Below are 22,819 nucleotides of genomic sequence, written 5' to 3' on the forward strand. Positions count from 1 at the left end.
ATGTGCTACTGGTAATTGCTCTGCGCACAATTAATTATTAGCTGGATTTAATTGGTGAAAATGGGGCTAAATCTCCCTCTCTGATGCTGGGGGAAGCTGAGGGTTGTGGTTGTCTTGCCGTATCCCGTCCCTGAACCTCTGTTTTTGGGCTGGGAATGAACCTGGAGCTGCTCCCCTCCAGCTACGCGGAGTCAGAGGTGGAGGGGCAAGTTGGAATTTTATGGGAGTCGGGATGAATTTCAGGCTGAGTTTCAGGCTGAGCTTCAGCTCAGTGACCACAGTGAAGGCTGGCACGGTGCTCTCAGCAGCTGGGCTGCTGTTTCCTTTGGGCATTTATCATTTTCCTGTCAATAATCCTGTCCAAATAAATCCCACCTGCACTAGAGATGGAGTTTCCATGGAATTTAGGACAATTGCTGGTGAGAGGAGAAACTCCAGCAAAACCTTGGGCTCGCTTTGAAGATTCAGGATAATTTATTTGAAGTACTTGGATCGACTTGGCGCTGGCCACACTTTAGGTAGAAGAGGCCAGGACCGCATCCTGACTGGTGCTGTGGGGAATGGTTAATTACTTAACAGGAATTAGTGTTGATTAACTAATTGGTGGTGTTGGACCACTCAGAGGAGAGGAGGGTGAGGAAGCACCGGGTTCTCTCTCAAATTCTGGGGTGCGGGAACTGAGAGTGATGACTTCCCAAAGGGCTGGAGTGTGGCAGCGCCATTTATGTATTTATATCACATTTCTGCGTGACGGCACTGCCCTCAGACAGAAGGAACCAGAAATTCCTACCTTTATTTCTCCTTAGTCATTCCATGAAGTGCCTTGCACGCAAATAAACCGGGAATTACAGCGGTGGACAAGGGGGAGCAGCAGAGTCCTGAAACTGCCTGGTTTTAGTGCTCCCGCCTACCCCCATTTTATAATAATAGTTTATATTATAATATAATAGTTTACAACTCTGATTTACTATTTGAGTGCTCCCTCGTCTCCGCAGGACGCGTTTAACCAGTTTTAACAGTTTAACCAGATCCTGCTCTGAGACACCCAGCTCTGCTCCACCGCCTGCTGATTTTTCCTGGAAAGCGCCAGATTCACACCCCCAAAGGACGGCTGGGGCGCGCTCAGAGCTCGCTCCTCTGCGCCAGCGTCCCGAACCACTCGCCGCTGTCGTGGTGGATGTTGCTGGCGGCCCTGACGGCCGATTTCATGGCGGTGTCGATCCAGGCGTGCGGCTGGGCCGCGTGCTCCCCGGCGAAGTGCACGCGGCCCTCGTGAGCGAACAGGGCCTGCGAGTAATCCACGAACTGGTACGGGGTGAAGGCGGCGAAAGCCCCCAGGGCGTGCTGGTCCATCTGCCACTTCTGGATCACGTGCTGGTCGCAGGTGTACTGCAGGTACTCCTTGCTCACCTGGTGGATGTCCGCCAGGTCTTGCAGCACCACGTCCACGCACTTCTCGTCGGTGAGGGGCAGGAAGAACTCGGCGTCGTTGTTCCAGGTGTAGGAAGCCAGGATGACGCCCACCCCACTGGAGAAGTTGTGGCTGGGGTAGTAGATGAAGCGGGAGGGGCGGTCGGTGATGGAGTACCCGCCGCGGATCCCGTCCTTCTCCCAGAACTTTTCGGAGCATGCCAGGATAATTTTGGAGGCACTCGCGTAGTTGATGGAGCGCAGGGCATGGGCCTTGGCAGGGGACAGTGGTGGCAGGAACTGGATGTGCCTAGTGGCTTTGGCACTGGAGGTGACAAGGACATAATCTGCAGCGATGACAGTGGGGGCCAGCGTGTCCGGAGCGCGGTAGAACACTCGGACTTTGTTGCCCTTTGTCATGATCTTCTCCACGGTGCAGTTGAACTGGATGACGTTGGGCAGAGCCTTGTGGAAGGCTCTGGGCAGCTGATCAAACCCTCCGGTGATTTCATCAAAACTGGAAGGGAGGAGGAGAAGCGGGAGGTGTGGGAAGGACGCTGAGGTTTAGGGAGTGAAAAAACCTGAGCTCTTCTGGAGACACCCGTGGAGCTTGGGGGCCCCATCGAGCCACGAGTGGCTCCTGCTTGGAATCACTCTGGCGTTTTCTGAGGTGGGAACAGGGTTGGGCTGAAGGGACAGCACTCACATCTCGTCCGAGAAGACGTCGAAGTCCCACAGGGAGGCCAGGAAGGACAGGTAAAACCCTGAGTCCTCGTTCATCAAGTCACCGATCATCTCAACAGCTCCTCGGCTCAGCTCCCCCACCTTGATCAAATATTCCTGGAGATGCCAGGAGAAGAGACACAGCCTGAGGTTGTTAGCTCAGCTAGGGCTCCACTGGAGCTGTGCTGGCCCCTTTCTCAGTCTTTTTTAAGTAGAAGGGATCATTTATTAGGGAAAAACATCCAAAAGGTGACAGAGGATGGGATTAGAGCGACACAGACAGACCCTTCTCAAAGCAGGGAGAGCAGGTTAATTACCAAGAGCTGGTATTAAATTTGCCCTCGAGCCCAAGCCATTACCTTGGTGGAGAAGGAGTCGTGTTGAGCCAGATACTTCCTGCAATCGGTGGTCTGGAACTTCTTAAAAGCCTGGAGAAGAAACATTGATATATTCAAGGGAAAAAGATCAGTTTCCAAAAGTGCTGCCCAAAATTCTCTCGGGATTTCAGGGTTTGGTAACCCCAGGAGTTTCTGTACATCAAGTTTCAGGCAGCTGTGCCTTGGTGTGGCATTTCCTGCTCACCCAATTCCTGGTGGACTCCTTCCAAAGGATTTTTTACGGACAAAGAGAGGTTTTGCAACCACTTGTCCTTGTTTCTGAACGTGCCTCTCTGCTTTGGACTCCAAATTAACCCTCTTCTTCCCCACCTTAGGGCCGAGTCTTTCCCCAGTTTATGGCCAAGTTTTCTCCAGCTCATCGTTCAGGTGAGGGGACACCTTGTACCTTGCTCAGGACCTCCTGGTACAGCTGGCTGGCGCTCTTGCCCCGCTCCGACGGCTTCACCGTGTAATTCAGGATGTCAGGGTTCCTGTTCACCTCCTCAGCCCTGACCCGAGCGCCCTTCAGGAAGTACCAGGTGTTGTTGTCGTTCTGGATGAAAGGATTCAGCTTCAGGTTGAACTGGCGGATGAATTCACGGACCAGCCTGGAAAAAGGGCAGAGTGATGGCGCCAGGAGCCAATAACCAACCTCTCAGCTCTGCCACCAAAATATTTTGTCCCCTTGGCACAGATGCTGAACCCCGGGGAAGCACTGGGGACGGTTCTCTCCCCAAATTGGGCTGGCCCCTCACCTGTGCTTGCCTGGCAGGCGCATGGGTCCCAGCTCCACATACCAGTCCTGTCCCTCGGGGCGGTACGTGCGGATCCGCCCCCCGACCCCGCTGCTCCTCTCCAGAATGGTGACCTAAACAAATTGGGTGGAGATTGGAAGCGTTTGGGAAATTTGGCTTGTTTGAAGTGAAACTCCCCCAAAAACAAGGTCCAGAGGGTGGGACAGATCCCCTTCAGATGGCAAATGAAGCACCTGTAGATCCAAACCCCTCTGTGTTGCCTGTGGGGCAGTTTCTCCTTTCCCAACTCCTGGGTTGCATTTCGACACCAGCTCTGGTGAGAAGGTTCTCTTGGTGGTTCAGGATCGAACAGAGCTCTGAAAGCAGCACCAATCTGTCCCTCCATGCCTTGCAAACCCTCTTTGAGACTCACAGGTGCCTCGGGGTGGTTTGGAAACCCCTGGAATTTCTGCTGCCCTAAAGACAGAATGTTTGATTCGCATGAACCAACGTCAGGGGAAATTATTGGAGACAAATCTCCTTCCCTTCCTTCTTCCACCACTGTGGTTGACCCCACTGCCATTTCCTTCCCCCTCACCAGCCTGGAGGACCTTCAGAGGAGGGAAACAAGCCTGGCAGGGCCGCGTGGAATTCCCACCTTGTGCCCCGCGTCCCGGAGCAGCTTGGCTGCCGTCAGCCCGCCGATGCCCGCGCCCACCACCACCACGTGCGCCGGGTGGGCGGTGGGCTCCAGCCCCTCCTGGACAATCTGCAGCAGCTCCTCGTAGTCCCGGTCATGGAGACAATACTCGGGAAAGCACGGGAACCGCTTGGCGCTCAGGAGACCCGCGAGCAGGAGGATTTGGAAGAGGACTGGGGAGGCAAGAAGAGAAGAGAAGGTGATAACACGGCGTTGGCACAAAGTGGCTCCAAGGATGGTGGTATCCAAGACCTAAAAAGAGGAACTGGGGTGGTTGTGAAATCCCTGGCACCAGCAGGCCCATCATGGAAGGCGCCAGGAGACGTCAGTGACGGTGATTCCCGTATTCTAAGAGAAATCAGCCCATAGATGATTTTTTAGTTCTCCATATTCACGTTCTGCCTGTACAGCTGTTGTGGTGAGTTCCCAAAATGACTCTGACCTTCTTAGAATAAGCTCCAAAGCTTTCAAGAACGGTAATTAGTGTCACTCATGTGCAAAGAATCGAGGCAGGTCATTGTCCCCAGTGACCTTTCCCATACCTGGGTAATTCGGGGAGTTTTTATGTGAAGGGTGGAGGGAAAAGACAGGATTGGGCAGATGGATCTGATGAAGACTTGCACAGGCAGGAGAGCTTGAGATAAAATTTCACAGAAAGGTGGTTGAATTAGAGGGATGAAGAGAGATAGGATTTATTGTCTTTAAAATTCCCTAATTAAAAATTTTCTACTTAATTTTAGAGAAGAGAATTTTACTCTCCTTTAAAATTCCCTCCTTTAAAATTCCCTCCTTTAAAATTCCCTCCTTTAAAATCCTCCTTTTAAAAATCCCTCCCAATTTAAAATCCTCTCCTTAAAAGTTATTGTGTCTTTGAGATGCCCACAGGGAGCAGGAAACAGACCCAAAATGAACAGCCCATTTCCACCAGAACAGACACAATATTACTTAACATTTTCACAGTGAAAGAAAATTTGGGCTGAGAGCCACACTCTGTCCCATCCTGTCCCCCGTTCCCCCCTCTCCCCCCCGCCTTGGGATTTTCCTGGTTTTGGTTTATGCTTTTCAAAATAACTAAAGAGCAACTTTCATTTTCTTTTCCTTCTCCTGAGTGCTGCCAGTTCTCTTTCAGGGAAAAACAAAAAGCTTTGGAAACCCTACTTTGGGTCATTCTTACTGCTGGAAAATCCCTGGGAATTGTGGTTTTTTGGGATTTTTTTTTCCTGGAGCAGCCCCAGATCTGGGATGGATCTGTCAGGAATCCACCTTGGAGCCTTCATCATCCCACACCTGAGGCAGGTGTTTCAACAGCCCCTTGAGCTGATCAAGACACCGACCACGAGTGTAAAAAACAATTAGGAAGGATTTAAGAAGTCCTGTTAACAGTGGGGTAAGTTTGGATTGACCTGCCCTGATCACAGAATCATCACAGCCGGGTTGGAAAAAACCTTTTGGACCATTTTGGATCCTGCTTGGAGATCACAGGAAATATCCTGGGAGCGGCTCTTGGAGGTGTCAGCTGGATCTCCACCTTCCATCAGGTGTTTTTTTGGAAGATGCGGAGAAAGCACCAACTTGGAGCATGGAGGCATCCTGCAGGATGGCCCCCAGAGACCCCAAGCTCGTGCCTGTGCTTCCTGGAAAACCAGGATCATCCCACACCTCATATTTGAAGGGAGGTCTCCCCCTGCCCACGGTGTCTGGAGCTCCAGGTGACCACGGAAAAATCCAGATGGAAAAACGGGAGGTGGCAAAGAGATGGAAACAAAACTCCAAACCCAGACAACAAAGATGAAAGAAAACCAGGAAAAATCCCACCGAGATCTCAGGATTGAGGGGAGGAGTCACTCACCAGTCCCAGTCATCTCTCCAGGAGGAAGATGAATCCTCTGCTGAGATTGGAATTCATTTTATACCCCAGCTTAAGGGAAAAAAAAAAAAAAAAAGCAACCTGGTGCTTGCAAAAAACCCTCTGTCAATCAGTGCAACCCGGAAGGGAGTGACTTGTCATCAGAAGGGGAACCAGAAACTGAGCAGAGTCAGTTCCTCTGCTGGTTTGTTTTTTTTTCCCCCTTTACTCAATGGAGTAAAGTCAGCTGTCCACTGTTTTGGGGTGTATCATCTTTACCCTGACATAATGACCGCACCCTGCTCCAGAGGCAGCAATTTCCCAGAAGGGAACAATCAGGTTTGGGGCTTTTTTCCTGGTATTGCACAAAGACCGCTGAAATCTGTACAACCATCACGGGCATCCTCCTGAACCCCGGGGAGGCCTTGAGCTGGCATTCAAAATATGATTTCAGGGGTGAAAATGAGCATTTCTGGGGAAAATTCATCTACTGGGTGCTCTTAGGTGTTGACAATTTTGGCTTGACCTTGCCTCTGTTCTAACAGAGAGGATGAAGAATTGTTTGGGTGGGAAGGAGACCTTAAAGATCATCCAGAGCTTCACTGAAACTGCAAAAACTGGATATTTTTCCTGAAATGAGATCAGTGTTTTTCCAGAATGGAGACCCTGGACTTGCCAATGCACCATAAACTAATCTGATGAGCCATCTCTTTGTTCTTGAACCGAGAGCTCCTGCTCAGAGCCAACACCCTCAGCGGGCTTCATCCTCTTCAATCACCACAAAACTGTGGGGTTCCACTAAATATGGTCACAAAATATCTCAGGATGAAGGAACATCCAGTCAAACAAAATTTAGGTAGAATTTTGGAGATTCACGTCACGGGTCTTCACAGGTTGCATTTGTGGGATCTCCCAGTTCAGCTGGAATTGTGGCAGGGAAACTGGGGCTTTGTGGTGTTGTGTTCAAGGGATCTCCTCAGGAAAAGCCACCATGTGGGGTTTTACCCAGAGTTTTGCTTTTTGGTGGCGTGTGAGGGGTATTTTTGTGGTTCCTGCAGGATTCCCAATGCCCTGTTCCTGGTCGTGCTGGTTTGAAGGTAAACCAGCAGGGGAAACCAACCCCACACGAATACCTTGTGAGAGATTTTAAGCCAGAGTTACAATTTAATAGAAAAATTACAACAAATGCAATGAATACAGAAAATTGCCTTAAAACATCAGAGCACAGCCCGTGAGGCAGGGTGGTGGCCACAGACTGGATTAAGCAGTAGTTTCAGGGCTCTTGAAGTGATTGCAGTATTTAACTGGTGTCCCAAATAATTAAACCTCGAGATTATATGTGTTCGGATTCAGGCGGTACATCCCCCAGGGTGGGGAAGTTTCACAACGGAATGCTGCAATCCCACGAGCCACAGGAGGTTTTTGGGGTCCTTGACGGTTTTTGTAGCTGTGAGTTCATGATGGCAGGGATGACTCCTTCCAAATGGATGTCACCGTGCTGTCTTGGTTAAAATTGGGTGACAAACACCTTTGGAAAGTTTCTTTCTAAGAAAAACTGAAGGACTGAAGGTTTTTCTTCTTTTTTTTTGTCTTGGAGCACGTCTCCATTTAAGAAGATCCACCAGCTGGATTGGAAAAAAAGTAAAAATATAATTTTTTGGGGGAAAAAACTCCCTTGGTTTGGGTCTGGTTTTATGTTTTATGATTTGCTGCTTGTCCCCCTATGGGGTGTCAACACTGAACCTCCAAAAACCACACATTTTGTCTGGAAAAACAAACCCCAAGAGATTTGGGAATTGCACAATGCAACTGGCACGGATACACATTGCCAGGAAGAGCAGAGAGTTTGGAGCGAAGGCAGCTGGTCTCACGTTGTCCTGATAACACCTGGATTAAGGCGTGTCCCAACCAGTTGCTTTGGGATCAGCCTCAATGATGGGGAATTATTTTCTGGGCATCAACAACCCACCAGTTGCAAAAGCTGTCCCTCCCATCTTCCTGCTGCCATCTGTTGATTCCCTGAAGGTTACGGGAAGGCGAATTTCCGTCAGTTGCAACACAAGGCAGGGAACCAGAGGGTGGGAGAAGGGATGGTGATTTCTCTCCAAATTGCTCTTTTCTGGATTCAAGGCTGATTTTTCTTAATGGAAGGAGTGGGAAAAAGAAATGGGGTTTCATTCCACGCAGGGTGTGGGACATCGTGGGTGTGTTGGGGGGCACCTGGAGAGGAGGAGAGTGCTCACCTGGGAGCGTTTCCCTGTGGAAATTAAAAAGGACAGATTACGGAAAGCACAGGGGAGGAAAAACCCCATGTGGATTTATTAATGAGATAATTAACCTTAATGAGTGTCTGGGCCGGCAGGCACAGGCTGGAGAGGTGTGGGCAGGTCCTGTTGAGGAAAGATGCCCTTTCAAAACTTTTTCTTGTCCTTCACTTCCTGCTTGCCCAGAGGATTCCCTGGATACACCTGTGGCACGTACTCGTGCCACTCTGAGGCAACACTTTTGGGATTGGGGGCATGATGCAAGAAATGAATGCACCAGGGAGGAGTTTTTTTTCCAAAAAGGACCCCCGTTAACAGAGAATTAACCCTTAAAAATAAGCACCTGTTGCATATTCATACACCTGATACACGATGCAGAAATTCCATTCAATCACAGCACTTTGTCTGGGTGTCTTTTTGACTGAACAAGGCGGGAAGAAGTTAGTTTTCTGCTGATAAGGAAGCAATAAATTCTCTTTCTCTGGAAGATTTAGGAGTCCTGTGGCTGCTATCTGGTGCCAGTCCTTTCTTTAAAAAGAGTACCTTACATAGCATAGTTTCTATTTTAACATTGTGTTACAACCTGTGAAAAATGTGTATTTTATGATTGGCTTTTCACAAGTGTTAAAATGAATATTGTATGTGTTATGTTAGAAAGTTATGCTGTATTAATTTTCTTAAGTATTAAATTAACTATTAAATACTGGTTTAGGTTATAACATAATGTTAAAATAGAAACTATGCTATGTAAGATATTTGGTTAAGAAAGGACTTGCACCAGATAGACGCCACAGGACACCTAAATCTTTCAGAGAAAGGGAATTTATTGCTCCCTTATCAGCAGAAAACGAACTTCTTCCCACCTCGCTCAGACAGGAAGACGGAATGAGGATTAAGAGGAAGAAGTTGACAGTGACCAGACAGAATCCTGTGTTTGAATGAAATTTATGCATCATGTATGAGGTGTATGAATATGCAACAGGCGATTGTTTTTAAGGGTTAATCCTCCGTTAACCGGGGTCCTTTTTCGGGCTCGTGATGCCCAGAAAAAGGTACCCGGACGTCCGTATCTCTTTGTTTTTATTGTCTCATATTGTCCTAATTTCAATTGTTCAAACTTTATTATTCTAATTATATTACTGCTATTAAACTTTTAAAATTTGAAAAAACAAGTGATTGGCGTTTTTCACAAACCTAAAACTACACTTAACGCACCACCTAAGAAAATTAATACAGCATATAACTTTCTAACATAACACACACAATATTCATTTCAGAACTTGCGGAGAGGCACTCATAAAGCGCGCATTTTCCGCAAAAGGAGGTTTGGGGACAGCTCTGGGGCTGCGTTACCTCTAGAGGGCTCTGGCTAAGCCGAGCTGCTGCTCAGCCTCTCCCCTTCTCTCCCGCCCGGCCTTCCGGAGCATCGCCTCCATTGTGTGCTGCTCTGGGGGCTGCAAGGGGGGCTCTGGGCATCGCCCCCTCCCTCCGCGGCCACGGAGGACGCCTCTGCCAAGGAAAAGCCCCGCGGAAGGCGGGGACGGCAGGTAAACGGGGAGAAAGAGGAGCGGGGACGTGGCGGCAGCAGCTCCTTTGGGGAGGGGGCACGGGGCAGGCGGGATGGAGAGGGAGCCCTGCGCTCCGCAGGGATGGGGATGCTCCTGGATGGTCCTGGGTGTTCCTGGATGCTCCTGGGTGTTCCTGGATGGTCCTGGGTGTTCCTGGATGCTCCTGGATGGTCCTGGGTGTTCCTGCATGCTCCTGGGTGTTCCTGGATGCTCCTGGGTGCTCCTGGATACTCCTGGATGGTCCTGGGTGTTCCTGCATGCTCCTGGATGCTCCTGGATGCTCCTGGGTGCTCCTGGATACTCCTGGATGGTCCTGGGTGTTCCTGCATGCTCCTGGATGCTCCTGGATGCTCCTGGATGCTCCTGGGTGTTCCTGGATGCTCCTGGATGCTCCTGGGTGTTCCTGGATGCTCCTGGATGCTCCTGGATGTTCCTGGATGCTCCTGGATACTCCTGGATGCTCCTGGATGCTCCTGGGTGTTTCTGGATGTTCCTGGATACTCCTGGATACTCCTGGACACTCCTGGATACTCCTGGACGCTCCTGGATGTTCCTGGATGCTCCTGGGTGTTCCTGGATGCTCCTGGATACTCCTGGATGCTCCTGGGTGCTCCTGGATGCTCCTGGGTGTTCCTGGATGCTCCTGGATGCTCCTGGATGCTCCTGGATGCTCCTGGGTGCTCCTGGATGCTCCTGGATACTCCTGTGCGCTCCTGGATGCTCCTGGATACTCCTGGATGTTCCTGGATGCTCCTTGATGTTCCTGGATGCTCCTGGGTGTTTCTGGATGCTCCTGGAGGCTCCTTGATGCTCCTGGATGCTCCTGGGTGTTCCTGGATGTTCCTGGATACTCCTGGATACTCCTGGACACTCCTGGATACTCCTGGGCGCTCCTGGATGTTCCTGGATGCTCCTGGGTGTTCCTGGATGCTCCTGGATACTCCTGGATGCTCCTGGGTGCTCCTGGATGCTCCTGGGTGTTCCTGGATGCTCCTGGATGCTCCTGGGTGCTCCTGGATGCTCCTGGGTGCTCCTGGATGCTCCTGGATACTCCTGTGCGCTCCTGGATGCTCCTGGATACTCCTGGATGTTCCTGGATGCTCCTTGATGCTCCTGGGTGCTCCTGGGTGCTCCTGGATGCTCCTGGATGCTCCTGGGTGTTCCTGGATGCTCCTGAATGCTCCTGGATACTCCTGGACGCTCCTGGATGCTCCTGGATGCTCCTGGGTGTTCCTGGATGCTCCTGGGTGTTCCTGGATGCTCCTGGATGCTCCTGGGTGTTCCTGGATGCTCCTGGACGCTCCTGGACGCTCCTGGATGGTCCTGGATGCTCCTGGATGCTCCTGGGTGTTCCTGGGTGTTCCTGGATGCTCCCCCCCGGGCCCCAGCGCTGATGGCACGGGGAGGAAGAGGCTGCTGTGGGATGGGGTCTGCCAGAAAATGAGCGGCAAAGCAGGGACCCTTCTGCCCCACTGTCCCCTCCTCGCTCTGGGGGTTAGTCCTGGATTCAGGCACTATGAAAACTCGAAGTGACCAGAGGAAAAGCGTGAAGCCTCGAGCAGGAGGCACTGTGTGGGGGGAATTCCTTGGTTTCAAGGGATTCCTCCTCCCTGCAGGGGATTTTGGGGAGCCCCGAGGGAGGGATCTGCTTTGTCCCGGTGCTGCCTCTGCCATGGAGCCGTGGGTGCTGCTGGATCCGCGGCAGAAGGCCCTGTACCTCGACGTGATGCACGAGAGCTACGAGACCCTCATGTCCCTGGGTAAGGACACCCCCAAAATCTCCTTCCTCGTTGTATATCCCCCTATCCCTTCCTTGCTCCAAGCAACGCAGCTTGGGCAAGTTTCCAGGGGGATTTCCCCAAGCCCCAGCCCTCTCCTGAATTATTTTTATTCAGGAAAATGTTATTGATCTCTCCTAATTTAAATTGAAAATTCTGGCACTGGAGTGCCCCTGGCACGTCCACATTTCCAGTTCAAACTGGGATCAGGTCCGTGTTGTATCTCTCTTCCTCCTCTCTGGGAGAACAAGATTTTTAAGGGGAATCTTGTTGTTGCTCTATTGTTTTAAATCCTACACCTGCTCCAATCAGGTCCACACCCTCCCCTTTTCCTCCTTCTCCCTTTTCCCAGCAGCTCAGGGGTTGATGAGTGAAAAAGTGAAATTTTTAAGGAGAATCCTGTTGCTACTCCATTGTTTTAAATCCTGCTCCTCACGCTTTCACTTCTTCCTGCTTCTCCCTTTTCCCAGCAGCTCAGGGGCTGGTGAGTGAAAAAGCCGTGGAGAAAGGAGCAGCGGAGAGCAGTGCTGGGCTCAGGCCACACTCATCCCACAGCCTGGAGCGGGAGAAGCCCCTGGGCTCCCACAGGCGCAAAGCGAGGCGCCCAGACAAAGCCGTCCCCCCTGGGACCCCCAAACCCACCACGCTCCCCAAACTCAGCTGTGTCAAACCCCTGCGTGGAAAAGGCCCAGCCCGGGAGCGTCCGTTCGGCTGCGCCGACTGCGGGAAGAGCTTCCCATGGGCGTCGCACCTGGAGCGGCACCGGCGCGTCCACACGGGCGAGCGGCCCTTCGGCTGCCCCGAGTGTGGCGAGACCTACAGCCAGAGCTCGCACCTGCTGCAGCACCGCCGCAGCCACGCCAGCGACCGCCCGCACAAGTGCGGCGACTGCGGGAAGCGCTTCGGCGCCGCGGCCGAGCTGGCGGCCCACGGCCGCGGCCACGCCGCCGACAAACCTCACAAGTGCGAGGACTGCGGGAAGGGCTTCGTGTGGGCGTCGCACCTGCAGCGGCACCGGCGCGTCCACACCGGCGAGAAGCCCTTCGAGTGCGCCGAGTGCGGCGAGGCTTTCAGCCAGGGCTCGCACCTCGCCAAGCACCGCCGCAGCCACACGGGCGAGCGGCCGCACCGCTGCCCGGCCTGCGGGAAGACCTTCTGCCAGAGCTCCGACCTGGCGCGGCACCGCCGCACGCACCTGGGCAGGAAGGCGCTGCGCTGCGGCGACTGCGGGAAGTTGTTCCGGGCAGGGCCGGCGCTGGCGCGGCACCAGCGGTGCCATCGCCGGGAGCACTCGCACCGCTGCAGCGACTGCGGGAAGGGCTTCGTGTGGGCGTCCCACCTGGAGCGGCACCGGCGCGTCCACACCGGCGAGCGGCCCTTCCCCTGCGGCAGCTGCGGCGAGCGCTTCACCCAGAAGGCTCACCTGCTGCAGCACCGCAAGACCCACTCGCCAGAGAGGCCCTACAAGTGCGGCGACTGCGGGAAGCGCTTCGGGGAAGCCCCGCTGTTCCTGGTGCACCAGCGTGGCCACGCTGCGCACAAGAGCTACACCTGTGACGACTGCGGGAAGGGCTTTGCCTGGGCGTCGCACCTGGAGCGGCACCGCCGCGTTCACACCGGCGAGAAGCCCTTCAAGTGCCCCGAGTGCGGCGAGGCTTTCAGCCAGGGCTCGCACCTCGCCAAGCACCGCCGCAGCCACCTCCCCAAGGCTGCGGGGCCCTCGCCCCTTGCCAGGACACGGCTCGCCGGGGACACGCCTGCAGCTCAGAGCAGCGAGGATCCCTAAGGACTCAGATGTTCCTCGCTGTGATGGATGTGGAGACACGACGGAGGGAAAACTTGTCTTGGCGACAAGCAAGGACGACGAGTGACGCTTGAAGGACACCGGGGTGGGTGACAGGGGTGCTCTGTTGTGGCACAGATTTATCTGCCCTGGTGTCTACCCACAGCAATGGGTGAACATTTGCACCTGCTGCAGTCCAGACCCCAGAAAAGGGACAAGCTGGGGGAGAAGGAGCCTATTCCCGAAGGAAACAGCGCTTGGCTCCATCAGGGAAGGGTGGGGGAACCAGGGCTGGTTCTGATGCAAAAATGCAGTGGTGTTGCGCCCACTTTGTGCTGCCAGCAGGCGGGAGAAGAGGATGGAGGGGGCAAGATGCTCAGGGTGAGCAGGAGGTGCTGGCACAGGGCAGGAATAAAGTGGGAGCCCCACACCTCATGGACACCTGTGTCTCTTTGTGCTCCGACCCTGTGCTCTGATGCTTTCTCTGCTCCAGGCACAAGCACTTTCTTCTTCCCCAGAATCAAAACCACGCAGACACGTATGGAGGGGTTTTGTTTTTTGGCTGAACTGCCTTCTACTTTATTAACTGTCACTCCAAGCGCAGGAAACCTGGCCTGGCTTCTCCAGCATTCCCAACCTGTTCCTTTGTACACCCCCAGAGGAGTCTGGGGAGGTCCCAGCTGTGCTGGTGATGGGTACAGGTTGCCAGGGCTCTTTTCCAAGCTGTTTGGCTCCAAAAATCCCCAGGGAACGGGGTTCCCTGTGTGTTTTCATTCTACCATGCACCCAAGTTATGTTCTCCCCCTTTCACCCCCCTACCAGTACAGCAGAAGATGAGGAGGCTTACAGGGAAAAGTGTCTCCCCACCAGCCCAAATGATATCTACTTCTCCCCAAATCCACCCTCAGCCTGCCCCATCTCTCCTTTCCCTGTGCCCGCCCAAAACCTTCTTGGCTGCACCTCCATGTGCTCCCTTGCCACCCCCTCAGCCCACATCCCCACCCTGACCCTCATTCCAGTATCCTGGGCCCCCCAAGACCTTTCCCATCCTGGGGGAGGAGCGCACAGACCCCCCTCCCACCTTGGCCGTGGGGTGTCCCCAAAAGTGGAGAGGGACTCTGAGCACCCCAGCTCCACCTCATGGCCGGGCTCTGGGAACCCAGAAGAAAGGATCGGGGTAATTTTAAATTTAATGGGTAATTATTCCCTAATAAGCCAATGGCAAGGCCAAGCTGGGTGTGAGACAGGTGGTGAACAAACCTGTCCATTCTTCTGCCCCACAGTCCTGCAGGAAATTCCCACTTTTTGCCCCTGCTGCCTCAGGAATTTTCCTCTTTTTTTTTTCCCAAAAATTAATACGCAGGAAGAAGCAGAAAGGGAAAAAAGAAACTCAAAGATTCCTTAAAAAGGAATAAATAAAGGAATAAGAAAAGGGATAAAACGCCTCCCAGGAAGAAGAAGTTTCTGTCATCTGCAGACAAGGCTCTGCTGAGAGATCTGGAGCATAAAATTAATTTTCACCCAAATTTTACCCACACAACTCGTTCCTAATGCACCAAACCCTGGGTGCCCATCCCCAGAGTCTAGGAATCTCTTTCCAGAGAATCCTGTCACAAATTTTTCAGATCACCCCCAAACCCCCTCAGCAATCGCTCCTCCTGCCCCAAAAAGGATAAATCACCCCATCATTTCCCCATTATCCCCTGAGCCTTAGGGGAAAAACTGGAGTTTTCCCAGCTATAGGAAGAGCATTTGATGCTTTCCTTTATAAAAATCATGGAAAAGCAAATTCCTGTTGCTCCCCTCACCCTTCCTCATCGTCCTCAGGAAGCAGCAGGTGCGTAAGGATCCCAGTCATTCCTTTAATTTTTATTCATTTATTATTATTCCTGGAAGAGAGGTTGGAAAAGGGTGGATTTGCAGGTTCTGAATAACTTAGTGATGTCGGGAATAAACGGCCGATATCTGGCACAGATCCCTCCTGCTACGTTTCCCTTTATTTTTATGTATTTTGGAGCTCCCACCAGCACCTCATGCCACTTCATTTATTCGGTGTTTTGCCATCCTCCTAAAATAAATGGAAATAAAATGAGTTGACACATCTGAAGGAAACCCCCCGAGGGGGAAGGACGGGGTGAGATTTTGGGGTGTGTTGGGATTTTTTTATCATTTTCCCCCTTCCCTGAGACTGGAGGGAGGAAAATCCGGGACCCTGAGGGGAGGATGGAGGAGGGAAGGACGGGGATGGGGAAAAACAAGCCATTTTTCTGCCTTTTTTTCCACATCCCAACCCGAATCTTCCCGTTACCTGCAGGTCCAGCTCGGGAGGTGCTGTCGGCAAAGCCCCCCCCACCCCCCTGCCCTTTTATTTTTTCCCAAAAAATCCCTTTTGCCCCCCCAAAAAAAAGTGGGGACGCGCACGTGGGGAGCAGATGAGCCGGGTCTCTCCGATATCCTAAGCGATAAGAGTTAGAAAACGGAAGAAAGGAAGGAAGGAAAGAAGGAATTAAAAAAAAAAAAAAAAAAAAAAAAAAAAAAAAAAGGGATGGGGGAAGAGGCAGAAAAGAGCTCTGCACAATGGCCGAGGCCCTCTGGCGGCCAGAGCTGGGCGGAAATTTAAAAAAACCAAAAACACTTTGCTCAGTGAAAAAAAAAATTCTCTTCAACGTCCTGGTGTGTGTGTGTGTGTGTTTTTTCCCTAAAATTAAAAAAAAAAAATTTAAAAAGTGGTTTTGATGTTCTCCCCCCCCTCCGTGGGGACTGGGGTGAACCCCACAGTCTCTGCTTGTGGGGGGCTGCGGAGTGACCCCCTAAATTTGGAGCGGGGGGGTTTTAACCACTGGGGGTGTTTTAACCACTGTGGGCTGAGGGAAAGGGGCTGCAGGACGCCCCACTGCGGCGGCCGTCTGGAACAGGAAAAAGGGCAGATTTTTGAGGTAAAAGAGGAGTTTTCTATCAAGGGAATATCAAAGAATAACCCCCAAAATGTGCTAAGAACCCCCACGAGGAGTTTTGAGGGACAAAACGTCGTTTTTCCCCTCGCCCACACTCAGGTCGGCCTGGCAACGGTGGCTGGCTGCCCTCACCCAAGATGGCGCCCAGGGCCTCAGGCCGCAGGCGCCATCTTGAGCTGGGCCGCGCGGGCAGCAATGGGGAGAGGGAGGCCGCGGCCATTTTCCCTCGCGCCTACCTGAAGGCGAGGCCGCCATTTTGGAAGAGGGCAGCTCCGCTCTGACCCCCAATTTACCATTTTTAACCCCAATTTCTGCCCTTCCCCACCGTATGGTGGCAAAGTATTTCCTCCCCGAAGCCAGTCTCATCACGGACAGTGAGGAAACTTAAAGAAAAGCAGCTAAATGGTGCTGTTGTGTTCTCAATCTGTCTCATGGAGGAGGGATTGCTCCCAGTAGGGATGTAAAATCTCTAAATCCTCTAGGAAAGGGCTGATGGAGGTTTTGGGGTCGTTTTTCTACGTCTGGAGGTTTTGAGTCATTTTGTCCCTGAATTCAGCTTCCTGGAGTGGAATTCTAACACTTGTGGGGACATGGCAGAGAAGCTGATGCTGTGGAAACCACCCCCAAACCCCTAAACTCTCATCCCCTCATGCCAGACGTCCCCAAAATCCTACGGAGATGCTCAAAACAACCTCTGCATGCCTGCCCCCACCTCACCCTACTCTCAAGGATCTGGGATCATCCTTAAGTCTAACTGCTACCCTCCCAGCACCCTATAGATCCCCATACATCCCCTTCAACCCTACAGTGACCCCCAAAAAATCCTATCCACCCCAGTAAACCTCCTTAATCCTACAGGAATTCCCCCCAAGCCACCTTATACACCCTGATACACCCACCATAACTCCAACAGGGCCCCCCAAAACCCATCCTATAAACCGCAAAGCACCCCTCAAATCCCACAGTGATGGACCTACAAAACATTCTGTAGACGCCTATACCTATTCTACTGGAACTGAGACATCCAGCCTCCCCTACACGGGAACCCCCCATGTCTGAGCAGCCTGTAGGGGACTCCTCTCCTTTCCCAGCACCCCACAGACCCCGATACCCCTCCTCAAACCCTGTAGGGACCCCCAAACCCCTCAGCGACCCCCGGGCCCCTCCTGTGGGGGCCTCAGGGCCGTCGCCCCCAGAGCGGCCCCCTCTCCTTCTGCGCAGGCGCAGCCACACCCCCCACTCATGACCACACCCGCTGGTGGCGCCCCTTATATCCCAGGAGCAGCACTGACCACGCCCACCCTAATTAGATGCAGCGCAAACCACGCCTTTCTCCCTCCTGCGCAGGCGCGGCCCCGCCTCTTCCCCCGGCGCAGGCGCGGGGCGGCCTCTCGGCCGTCAGTTGGGCGGCGGAACCGTGAGGGGCGGACGCGCGGACTTTGGGGGCGCGCAGAATTTGGGGACGCGCCGAGTTTTGGGGCTCGCTGTCGCTACCGGCGCCACGACCGGCACCGCCACCGGGGCCAGGGCCGCCACCGGCACCGCGGCCGCCATGGAGGCCCGGGCCCGCCGCGCTGCCCGCGGCACGGGGAGCCGCTGCGGCTTTACTGCGTGCAGGACCGGCGCGCCGTGTGTGTGGTGTGCCACCTGTCCCGCGAGCACCGCGCCCACACCGTGCTGCCCGCCGAGGAGGCGGCCCACGCCGCGGAGGTCAGTGCCGGGATAGCCCCGCTCCGCGCCCGCCTCGGAGGGGGACGAGGATTGCTCTCGATCCCATCGGGAGCGCTTTCCCGGAGAGGGGGAGCGCTGCGAGCCCCCCCGCCCCCCTCGGGGTTTTGGGGGGGGGGCAGTGAGGGCCCTGCTCCCTCCCGGGTCTTTTTTGGGGTGCTGGACCGCCCCCTAAGGAATGGGGGATGTAGTAAGATCAGGAATAGCCCAAGGGGATCTGACGGGGTGAGGGGATCCCAGGGACCCCCCCCATACCCAGGGACTCCCTCCTCCTCCTCCTTTGGGTGCAGGGGAAGCCCCAGTTCCACGGGGAGCACAGAAATGAGCCCCCAGACCCCCACCCCACGTGTGGGGTGCCGGATCTCACGGGGGATCCCCTCCCCAGCTGGGCGCTGCTTTCTCCAGAATTGGGGGCGCAGAAGAACCCGAATCCCCGCAAAACACGGGACACCCCGGGATGGGGTGCAGGTGCGAGATCCATCTGGGTTGAACTGGGAGAGTACTGGAAAGGGATGTCCCGAGGGGCGGCGATGATCGTGCAAAATCCCACCAGCCCCCCCAAAATCCAGCGGGGGCAGGACCGGGCTGAGCCTGGGAGCGGGGAGGAGCAGGGCGTTATTTAAAACCAGATCCCCATCAGGGATCAGGCTGGAAGTGGCACAGGAGCCGCCTGTCCCCCCCTCCATCCCGAGGGAGTGACGCAGAGCGAAAACGGCGCCCCCCCCGTTGTCGCTGGGGCTCCCCTCTGTCGCGATACGGGGCGTGTCGCGATCACAGTGGCAATTAATTTGTAAGCGTAAGAGCGCAAGGGCTCGATGTGGGTGGCCAGGCTCGGAATTCCAGGCTGGAGCAGCGGATCCTGAGGGATCCAAGATGCCGGGCGGAGCCGATGTCGCTGCGCAGTGGCAGCAGGAGGAGGAGGGTGGCACCAGCACGATCCCGAGGGACCAGGGAAGGGGATTGTGGGATCATTAACCACCGCGTATTAATTATTGTGGCTGTTAAATCCTTTCAGAGGGGTTTTGTCCCGGAACTGCCGTGGTTCCTCTTCCGGGGACGCTGGGGCTGTCCCCCCCGCCCCAAATCTGGGATTTTGCCCCTTTTTTTCAGGGCACAAACGTTCTTAGGTAGATCCAGGTTGTTGCTCCCTTGGGATTTTTTTCCCCCCCTCGTTAACCTACTTTTATGAGTGTTTGATAATCGGTTGTTGCTGAGATCCTCACTTCTCTCTCTCTCTTTTTTTTTTTTTTCCTGATACTTGCTTTCATCTCATGGATAAATTCCAAAGGCAGCAACTTCTGGCTCTTAACAGTCAAAATCCTTATATTTAGGGTTTTGGTTATAAAATAAGTAGTTTTATTTGCCCCCAGGGCTAGTTGCTCTTTGCACAGGATTGCTGGGGCTTCTCTGCCCTACGTGGAGGTCAAACTACTTAAATAAGGATGAGTTTAATTAATAATTTAATGAGCAGAGCAGTTCAGAGGCAGCAGTTCCTCATCTTAGCGGGGGGTCCAACCCAATTTTGGGGCGCCCTGAGGAGAGGAAATGTGGGAGATAATCCTGGGAGGAGGACAGGGGGTGGGACCAGAGCATTTGTTTCCTTACAGGCAGACAAAATTAATTGGCTGCTTTTTTTTTTTTTTTTTTCCTTCTGTTTTTGGGCTGCTTGGTGTGCATTTTGGTGGTTTTGGCACAGCCTTAGGTCAGCAAGGCAGCAGGGCAGCTGCTGCTTCCAGCTCCAAAAAAAAAAACCAACCAACCCCAGATTGGGTGAATTTGGCCATTTTAGCGGCAGCAGCCCTTCTCTGCTGATCGCCCACGGGAAGAATTCCCAAGGGATCTGTTGCTGTGCTTTCAGGAGGTGCCCCAGGAGCACCTGAGCTCCCTGAGGAAAGGGCGTGAGGAGGCCAAGGCTGAGCGGGAGCGGCAGAGCGAGGAGCTGCTGGTGAGTCCAGGAGGCTTCGGCCTCCCTTGGGGATTCCCTGTGGAAATTCCCTCCCACCTGAGGGGGCTTCCCCCTCCCCGTGGGGAGCCCCCAGAGATCCTCTCTGCCTTGGGGGGTGATTCCCTGAGCTGCGGGGCTGCGGGGCTCTGCCCTCACAGGGCTGTTTCCCCCTGGAATTGCAGAAGCAGACGGAGGTGGAGCGGCAGAAGATCGTGGCCGAGTGCAAGGAGCTGCGGGCGTTCCTGGAGGAGAAGGAGCAGCTCCTGCTCTCCCGGCTGGAGGAGCTGGAGAGGGACATTGGGCGCCGGAGGGACGAGAGCGTGGCCAGGCTGGCTGAGGACATTGCCCAGCTGGACAAGCTCCTGGCAGAGCAGGGCGGCGGGGACAGCGGGACAGGGAGCACACCTGGCGAGGTGGGACTCTGTTGTGTGTCTCCATGGGAAAAAATTCCCATTTATGGACACAGAAATCCCTTGTATTGGGCTGAAATACCCTAATTAGATACCCAAATTACCCTAGATATCCTAATTACCCTTAATTAGAGGGACAAAACCTATTTATGGGGATGAAGATTCTGTTTATGAGAAGAAAAAAAGTCCTGTTTATGGGGTGGAAAAAAAAGGGGAGAAAGGTTCCATTTATGTAGGCAAGAATTTCCACTTATGGGTCAAAATATTTATTTATTTATTGGGGAAATAAATTTATTGGGGAAAAAATTCTGTTAATGGGGTGAGAAATTCTACTTCTGGATACAAAAATACCTATATGGCAACAAAAATCCCTTAATGGGATCCTCCCAGGTTTTGGGCAGGATTTTAAGATCTCTGAGATGCTGATCCTAACAAATTCCTTGGGTTTTCTTCCCCTTCCAGGGTGTCGTCCCAGTTGGCAGCAGGTGAGTGAACTGGGTGAACTTGGAGGCTCTGACAGCAGCTGGAGGTGGTATTCCAACCCTTCCCAGGGGGAATTCCTTGGTTTTGGGTCCCTGACTCCCATGTCTCCGCAGCCTGGAGAGCTGGATGTTCCTCAAGCCTGAGCCTGGCTTTTCTGAGCTGGAGAAGAAGCTGAAGAGTTTTTCCCAGAAGAGCGCAGTGCTCAAGGAAGTGCTGCTGGAATTCAAGGGTGAGCCTGATCAGAGCCTTCCTGGAAAAAAACAAACACTGCTTCCCAGCCAGGATCCCACATGAAAGTCCACCAAAATCAGGGCTGGGATGGAGCTGGGCCCTAATTCCCCCCCTGGGCTGGCTGGGAGAGCTCTTGGTTGTTTGAGCATTGGCTCATCCCAGGGAAGAGGTGGAAAAGTGATTTTCCTGGGATTTGGGTGTGGAAGTGTGGAGTGGGGATCATTCCCATGGCTTGGGCAGTTGTGGGGACTCAATTCCTTCCTTCTCTTCCCACAGAAAACCTGCGCTTTGAGCTGGAGAATGACACAGGTGAGGCCATCGGGATTGGGACGAGACCTCTCTTTTCCAGGGGTTTGCCTGGAATTGGCTGGGATTTGGGGCTGTGACTTCCCTTTTCCAAGAGATAATGCAGGAATTTGCTGGGGGTTATGGGGGCTCTAACCTCCCTTTTTCAAGGGTTAAGGTTGGAATTGCTGGGCTTGGCGTCTGTGTGGGCTCTTCAGGATGCTGCAGGTGGCTCACCTGAGTCCTTCCCCTCTCCTTTGGGGCACAGACAGTTGATCAGTCCCCACGCAGGTGGGATAATGATCCCAGAGGTGACTCAGCTGTGTTGTCCCCGTTGTGTTTGGGACACAAACCATCATTTGGGCTCAATCCCATCACGATTCCACAGGCGACCCAGCTCCGTGCTCCCCGCTGGGTTTGGCACGCCGAGCCCAGCCTGGCAATCCCACAGGTAACCCCTCCCATTTCCCCCTCCAGGTGAGCTCTCCCTGGACCCTGACACGGCCAACCCTTACCTGGTGCTGTCGGAGGACAAGCGCAGCGTGCGGCTCCGCGGGGCTCCCCAGGAGCTGCCGGCTCACCCCAAACGTTTCGACTACGCCTTCTGCGTCCTGGCCTCCGAGGGCTTCTCTGCTGGCCGCCACTACTGGGAGGTGGAGGTGGGAGACGGGGAGAGCTGGGTGCTGGGCGCCGCCCGCGAGTCCGTGCGCCGCAAGGAGAAAGTCGACTTCGCCCCCGAGGAGGGGATTTGGGCGGTGGGGCTCAACTGGAAGGGTAAAAATTGGGATCAGTACCAGGCGTTCACCTCTCCCGAGACGCCGCTGTCCCTTTGCGAGCGGCCGCGCAAGATCGGGGTGTACCTGGACTACGAGGGCGGGTGGGTGGCGTTCTACAACGCTGACAACATGGCTCCCATCTTCACCTTCACCGCCGCCTTCTCCGAGAGGATCTTCCCGTTTTTCTGGCTCTTTTACGTGGGCTCCTCGCTGTCCCTCTGCAACTGAGCCCGCCCCGCTCACTGATGGTGTCCCCTCTCCCCTGCCATCCTTAGGTTTTCCTTTGCTTCCAAGCAAAACACCCCAAATCTTGCCCTTGGCTGTTCAGGGGGGCATTTTTTTCCTGTTGCAGTTCAAAGTTTGGAGTCTTTTTACCCTCAAAATATTCCTCAGGGGGGTTGGTTGGTGAGGGGATGCTACTTAAGCACCCCTTCCCTATTGCTGGTTAAACACCCCTGTAGTTCATTTCGTGTTTTTCTTTGGAGTTGGAGCCCCGTGAAACAGGGAGAGGCTGATCCCATCCTACTTCGAATAGTAGCCAAAGCTTTGTGTCCCCCCTAAAATACTGTGTGGAGAGGAGGGGTGTCGCCCCCCCAGTTTGGACACCGTTGCTTTGCAAGTCATCTTTACCCACCCCATCCTGTCTCATCCCATCCCATTCCCCCTGGGGAAAGGGCCAAGCCCGTCCTGCTGTTGCTGAGTGATCCCCCTCTCTCATCTATTGCCCCCCCATTGTCCCCCCTCCTTTTGTCCCCATCTCCCCCATTTAGCCCCCCCCTCTTTGCCCCCCCCATGTCCCTCTTTACCTCCTCATCAGGCGGCCC

General features: G+C 53.8%; 3 protein-coding genes across 3 annotated transcripts; 2 read left to right on the forward strand and 1 right to left on the reverse strand.

Moving 5' to 3' along the window:
* Positions 1 to 1,122: 1,122 nt before the first annotated feature.
* Positions 1,123 to 8,311, reverse strand: IL4I1 (interleukin 4 induced 1). Its single transcript, XM_041409902.1, has 8 exons — positions 8,272 to 8,311; positions 8,034 to 8,047; positions 3,903 to 4,196; positions 3,266 to 3,378; positions 2,917 to 3,118; positions 2,493 to 2,561; positions 2,117 to 2,250; positions 1,123 to 1,927 (listed from the first exon to the last, which is right to left on the reverse strand). The coding sequence occupies exons 1-8, from the start codon at positions 8,309 to 8,311 to the stop codon at positions 1,123 to 1,125; spliced, it is 1,671 nt and encodes a 556-aa protein (XP_041265836.1).
* Positions 8,312 to 11,260: 2,949 nt separating this feature from the next.
* On the forward strand, positions 11,261 to 13,604 carry LOC121338695 (zinc finger protein CKR1-like). The gene is made up of 2 exons (XM_041409893.1): positions 11,261 to 11,382; positions 11,874 to 13,604. Exons 1-2 carry the CDS (start codon positions 11,295 to 11,297, stop codon positions 13,184 to 13,186), a joined length of 1,401 nt encoding a protein of 466 aa, XP_041265827.1. The 5' UTR covers positions 11,261 to 11,294; the 3' UTR covers positions 13,187 to 13,604.
* Positions 13,605 to 16,274: 2,670 nt separating this feature from the next.
* Positions 16,275 to 22,804, forward strand: LOC121338702 (E3 ubiquitin-protein ligase TRIM7-like). The gene is made up of 8 exons (XM_041409903.1): positions 16,275 to 16,379; positions 17,485 to 17,847; positions 19,724 to 19,810; positions 19,993 to 20,223; positions 20,683 to 20,705; positions 20,817 to 20,932; positions 21,211 to 21,243; positions 21,697 to 22,804. The coding sequence occupies exons 1-8, from the start codon at positions 16,275 to 16,277 to the stop codon at positions 22,221 to 22,223; spliced, it is 1,485 nt and encodes a 494-aa protein (XP_041265837.1). The 3' UTR covers positions 22,224 to 22,804.
* Positions 22,805 to 22,819: the final 15 nt, after the last annotated feature.

The sequence above is a fragment of the Onychostruthus taczanowskii genome, unplaced genomic scaffold (assembly GCF_017590055.1).
Source record: "Onychostruthus taczanowskii isolate IOZ18803 unplaced genomic scaffold, ASM1759005v1 scaffold311, whole genome shotgun sequence".
NCBI lineage: Eukaryota > Metazoa > Chordata > Aves > Passeriformes > Passeridae > Onychostruthus > Onychostruthus taczanowskii.

Bases quoted from the DNA above. Each gene is read 5' to 3' on its own strand.
- LOC121338702 (XM_041409903.1), top strand. From the start codon at position 16,275: ATGGCGCCCAGGGCCTCAGGCCGCAGGCGCCATCTTGAGCTGGGCCGC. The intron at 16,380-17,484 runs GCGAGGCCGCCA...CCTCCTGCGCAG, and splicing joins TCCCTCGCGCCTACCTGAAG to GCGCGGCCCCGCCTCTTCCC. The intron at 20,933-21,210 runs GTGAGCCTGATC...CTCTTCCCACAG, and splicing joins AGTGCTGCTGGAATTCAAGG to AAAACCTGCGCTTTGAGCTG.
- IL4I1 (XM_041409902.1), bottom strand. From the start codon at position 8,311: ATGCCCCCAATCCCAAAAGTGTTGCCTCAGAGTGGCACGA. The intron at 3,379-3,902 runs GTGGGAATTCCA...CAATTTGTTTAG, and splicing joins TCCGGGACGCGGGGCACAAG to GTCACCATTCTGGAGAGGAG. The intron at 2,251-2,492 runs GTAATGGCTTGG...TGGCATCTCCAG, and splicing joins ACGACTCCTTCTCCACCAAG to GAATATTTGATCAAGGTGGG.
- LOC121338695 (XM_041409893.1), top strand. From the start codon at position 11,295: ATGGAGCCGTGGGTGCTGCTGGATCCGCGGCAGAAGGCCCTGTACCTC. The intron at 11,383-11,873 runs GTAAGGACACCC...TTTTCCCAGCAG, and splicing joins CGAGACCCTCATGTCCCTGG to CTCAGGGGCTGGTGAGTGAA.